The sequence below is a fragment of the Nicotiana attenuata genome, unplaced genomic scaffold, assembly GCF_001879085.1.
Source record: "Nicotiana attenuata strain UT unplaced genomic scaffold, NIATTr2, whole genome shotgun sequence".
Lineage (NCBI taxonomy): Eukaryota > Viridiplantae > Streptophyta > Magnoliopsida > Solanales > Solanaceae > Nicotiana > Nicotiana attenuata.
The window spans coordinates 93,161-98,770 of record NW_017673548.1 but is presented as its reverse complement, the minus strand read 5'-3'; the positions used below and the strand labels follow the sequence as shown (position 1 = coordinate 98,770).

The 5,610-nt window shown below is 39.0% G+C and overlaps 1 protein-coding gene across 1 annotated transcript; it reads right to left on the bottom strand.

Moving 5' to 3' along the window:
* Positions 1-4,710: 4,710 nt before the first annotated feature.
* LOC109216686 lies at positions 4,711-5,318 on the bottom strand. The gene is made up of 2 exons (XM_019380867.1): positions 4,830-5,318; positions 4,711-4,770 (listed from the first exon to the last, which is right to left on the bottom strand). Exons 1-2 carry the CDS (start codon positions 5,316-5,318, stop codon positions 4,711-4,713), a joined length of 549 nt encoding a protein of 182 aa, XP_019236412.1.
* Positions 5,319-5,610: the final 292 nt, after the last annotated feature.

Genomic DNA, 5,610 nt, shown 5'->3' with positions numbered 1-5,610 from the left:
TGACGTTTGGGCTGTAGGAGCCCCTCCGGAGTCTACACACCCCTAGTGAGCATAGCGACTATAAATACATGGATCGGGCTACGTGCCGCAACGGTTATTATAATTTCTATTGTTATGAGTTAATATTGAGCCAAGTGCTGCTATTGAATATTGTGTGACTATAGTCGAGTCACGTGTGACTGAGAGGCTGCCCGAGGGGCTATGTTTTGAGTGATTTCTTGCCCAAGGGGGCCCTGTTATGATGTTCTACTGTTTTCACTCTTCTTATAAATAAGCCTCTGTTGGATATATTGTCAAGTAACTGATTTTAATGTTTTAAACTGAAAATGATGAACTTATGACAGAACTGATTTTAAAGTTATATGTTTTGAACTGCTCGTCACTGCTTTTAGTTCATTATCTACTTTAGTTACTTACTGAGTTGGCGTACTCACGTTACTCTCTGCACCTTGTGTGCAGATCCAGGTGCCCGATCGGCCGAGTGAGAGCTTTTAGCTGTTTTCCAGCATTTGCCGGGGATTTTGAGGTAGCTGCATGGCGTCCGCAACCCTGATTACTCCCTTCCAACTTATTTTTTTTTCCACATTTCTAGACTATCTATGTAGTAGGTTGTTCAGACTTGTATTACAGGCTCTAGACTCGTGACACCATATCTGTGTGGGCTGTGTAGTTTCTCTATCTTGTTGACTTCCGCATATCATTCTTGTTGTTTTAAACACTTGTTATGATAATTGCTAATTAAACTGTGTTAGCAAATGACTTATTAAATGAAAATGGGTTCCGGTTTGATAGCTGGTCTGGCTTGCCTAGTAATGTGATACGCGCCATCATGACCGGTATTTGGGGTCGTGACATAATAGGAGTTATCAATGAATGGAAGGAAAATAAGTTTATTTTGTCATATATTTTCATGTTATGTTTAAGAGGTTACATGGGATGTCTCCATGATCCAACATAAAGTGAAAACTTGTAGTTTTCTCCCTTTGATGCTTTGGATTGAGTTCTGCTACTATATTTCTTTTGTGGGAAAAGACTATTCTTTGACTACCTATATTTTATTTAGTACAGTTGTCTGAACGCTACAATGAAATTGTTGCTGACATGAAATCACATAAGTCACTATCTGTCACCATTATGGGAGACGTTGGTTCACTTTTTCAACAAACAAGTTAGAAATTTATTAGAGATTATGATAATGCTGCTATAGTATCTAATTTGCTAGATTCGTTGACATATATATTAAGATCAAATTCATCTTGGCTAGATACTACAGTTTTACATTTGATCCTTACTATAGTAAGAACTGCAAGTTAATTTGCACATGCAAGTTAAGATAAGTGAACATGATTTTTAGGTGATATATATGTTAATTCACATTTTTGCTTCTCCTTCGCTTGTACTTCTTTTTTGTGTTTGACTTAGTTATGGTATAGTAGTGAAATAAATCTCATTAATTCTTAGTAAGAAAAATATTGCTATGACTATTACATACTATATATACGTTTCTTTCTAATTTTTAATTGTATTTTGAATGTGCAGGAAAATACTGATGATGTAGGCCACAAATCAATTTGATCCATTAAAGCGAACGATGAAGACTTTTTGACAATTTGTGATGTTTTACTATTGTTGATACTATATATATGAATACTGTCACGACCCAATTCCATAACAGGTCATGATGGCGCCCAACGCCTTTGTTGGGCAAGCCAATGCGGAAAAATACTAGCTAAACTTTCGGTCACCTTTACCCCAATGTAGTTGAAAATAATTCTTTAAATTGGAATAATTCAGAAACGATGAATAGAAATCATGAAGATCATACAACCCCAAAATAATACAGTCTACTAATGTGTGTGTGCCAAGACCTGGTGTCACAAGCATGGGCAACTAGTAGAATTTACAAAAGAATCACGCTATCCTACTGTCCGAAACGGAATAGACAGCAAAAATATAAAAGGAAGGCTTCTTCAGGCTACTGAACGGCATGGATGAGAAGCAGCTCACCGTAGAAGTTTCAAATCCGCTCAGAGATGCGCACTCGACTGATAGCCAGAAGTACCTGCCTCAGACCCTGTACAATTAAGTACAGAAGTGTAGTATGAGTACATAAACAATATGTATCCAGTGAGTATCCCGTCTAATCTCGAAGAAGTAGAGACGAGAGGTCGTCTTGATACTCACTAGGGTCAAATAATGTGAGGAAAATTTATAACAAGCATGGATAGTACAATTTATTAGCATTTAATAATCATGGATTAACAGTTCTTTCCCAAATATTTTCATGGATATTCACCTATGTCTCAAGAAGATATTAAATTCAGTTCTCAGAGGAAATGCTAAGCAAAAGATGCGCAAGTAACCGTGGGACGTACGGCCCCATCCAGCATAAAGTAAATTGTGCACTGCCGAGGTTTGAACGGCTTGAACTATAGATGCATCTATTACCCCGCTCGCGAATCACCCGTGTGACTCTGTCAAATATAAATAAGTGCATCAACAAGCAACGATACCATATATCTGAGGAGTAGCTATATGCAGACATACGAAATATTCTGTTCTAAAAGACCAATCAGGATAAGTTTCATTCACTAGTCTCATTCTTCTTAATCAAACAGTTATATGAATCTGAATTTATCGTCACATTACGAGAATATCACGTAGAGCATGTTTATGGGTCCTAGACTACCCGGACTTAACATAATAGTCGCTACGCACGGACTCTCGTCACCTAGTGCGTACGTAGCCCCCCACAAATATTGGCAATTAATTCAATTATTGTACCTATGGGGACAATTCCCTCTTACAGGGTTATAAAGGAGACTCACCTCGCTCCAATCTGCACTTCCAATGCCAAGAACAAGTCCAAGCCCTCAATTCGGAGCCGAACAATCTCAGACTAATTAAACGATGTAAGAACTAGTTAATATAGACTCATAAGATCGAATTCAAGCAATTTAAGCAATTTCCCAACCATTAACACAAGTTTCCCAAAATCCGACCCCGGGCCTACGTGCCTGGATTTCGAAATTTTTTGAAGAAAGTTGTTCTCTACAACCTAAGGATCACTAAAATATGATTTCTAATTAATTCCATAACAAATTTCGTGGTTAAGTCCATATTTTATTAAAACCCTAGGTTTAGCTCTAACCCCTTTGATTTCTCCAAATCTTTAGGTGTTAATCTACCCAAAACTCGAGTATTAAACTTACATTAAGTAGAAATAACTTACCTCACAAAGCTATTTTGAAATCCCCACTTTGAAAGCTCCCAAATAGCTCAAGTGTAAAGACAAAATGAAATGAATAGCCTAAGTCCCGTTTTTAAAAGTTGTGTCCAGGTCTCTGATGTCGCATTTGCGACACCAGGCTCGCAAATGCGAAGTCGCAATTGTGACAATATGTTCGCAAATGCAAACTGGGTCTCCCTCTGCCTTGATAGCAATTTCGATAGAGGAGTCGCAAATGCGGACCCTGCTGGGTTCGCAAATGCGAAGCAAAAGTCGCAAATGCGACCACTGCCCCCAGCCAACCTCATCGCAATTGCGATGCTATTCCTCGCAAATGCGAGATCGCAATTGCGATCCAGTTCTCGCAAATGCGGCCACTGCCCCCAGCCAGCCTCATCGAAAATGCGATATTACCCTCGCAATTGCGATCAAGGTCTCGCAATTGCAAAACCTGCAGCAGCAGCAGCAAAAACACCAGAAAACTGGTGTGTTGATCTATTCCAAACCCATGCCCGGAATTGACACGAGCCCTCGTGGCCTCACTCTGAATGCTCCCACAAGTCCAGCAACATTGTACCCACTTGCTCGAGCGATCTAATCGCCGAAATAACACCTAAACTCATGAAATCCTTATGAACATCCAAATTCCTATTTTACAACCGGACGTCCGAATCACGTCAAATCAGTCCCGTTTCTCACCAAATTTTACAGACAAGTCCACAGTATTATATTGGACCTTTACCGGGCTCTGGAACGAACATACGGTCCCGATACCAACGTGATCAATCGTTACTTTGTTTATTTAAATCCTTAATATTTCAGGTTAACAATTCAAATAAAAATTCATTACTCGGGCTAGGGACCTTGGAATTCGATTCCTGGTATACGCCCTGGTCCCATATTTTCTTACGGACTCTCCGGGACCGTCAAATTATGAATTTGGGCTCGTTTGCTCAAAATGTTGACCAAAGTCAAACTTAGTCTTTTAAGAAAATCCTAAGGAATCACATGGGCATATTTCACCCAAAACTCTTCCGAATCCCGAACCAACCGTCCCAACAAGTCCTAAATTAGCTAATGCAAGCGCGGAAAGTATTATTTAAGGGAACGGGGTTCAAAAGGGCAAAACGACCAGACGGGTCGTTACAAATACATTTGATTTTGTAGAGTTCTTTTTTGTTTTTTGAAAGGAAAAGATACTTAATATTAATAATAATAAAGCAGACAAGTACTAGGGTACACAACCCATAGAAATGCCATTAGTACATAGTTGAGCCATGCCATATATGGCATTGTAATTTCCTAGAGATGCTAGAGTGTTGCATGCATACATACTACAAGACCGAACATAGTTACAACCTTCCTGGTCCTTACAATACACATCCATTGCAAAGTCATGCGGTTTAGCAAAATAAAGGGTTATATTATAAGTAGGGTACTTTAGAGCTTCCTTGGCCATCTTGTGAGCTACCATGTTTCCTTCACGGAAGTTGTGCTTCATTATGATCTCCCCCTGCTCCATTACCCTTCCTATTAAGCACCTGCATTCATAAATTATGTCAATGTAAGTAGGATAATTTTCTTCTAAAAAACGAATCACCTCTGTGGCATCTGTCTCTAGTTCACATGGGGTGATCTTCTCCTTGATAATTGTTTGAAGTGCCTGCCAAAGAGCTAGTAGTTCTGCATGTATAGGTGATATTATTTGACACTTCTCATAGTAACCTAACATCCACTTTCCTTTGTTGTTGCGTGTGATTCCACTGATTCCTCCATGCATGTAGTCATTGTTGAAAGCACCATCAAAGTTAAACTTGTACCATTTCCTTGGTGGCGGGTGCCATTTTACCTTCACCTTTATATGAATACTACTAGTAGTGGGCTTGGATGTGAAAAAATGATATTCAAGCGTTTGTTGAAACACTTTCGTTGTGTTAATATTAAGATTATTGTTATTAACATTGTTTTCATTCCTGTTTTTCCTAATCGCCCAAATTGCAAAAGGGGAAACATCTTCCCATGTGATGAAACTAGTGGATATATGAGGTATTTCTTTACGAAGGATGTCAACCCAGTGATCGTTTGGCATAGGGTTCGAAAAGGACACCCCTATAGATCTCTAAAAAAATTTGCCACCTTGCATTCCCAAAACATATGAAGTAGGGACTCTTCCTTATTTTTGCAAATTGGGCAGGTAGTATCAATGTTAATACCAATTTTTCCTAGGTAGTCCCTGGTAGGTAGTCGAGAGTGGTAACATTTCCACATGAAATCTGGATTTTCCTAGGGCATTTTATGCCCCATATCCATGCAAAATCTTTACTATTTTGAGATTGCGTGTCAATTAATTTGTAGCATGAGGAAGTTGTAAATATCCCACT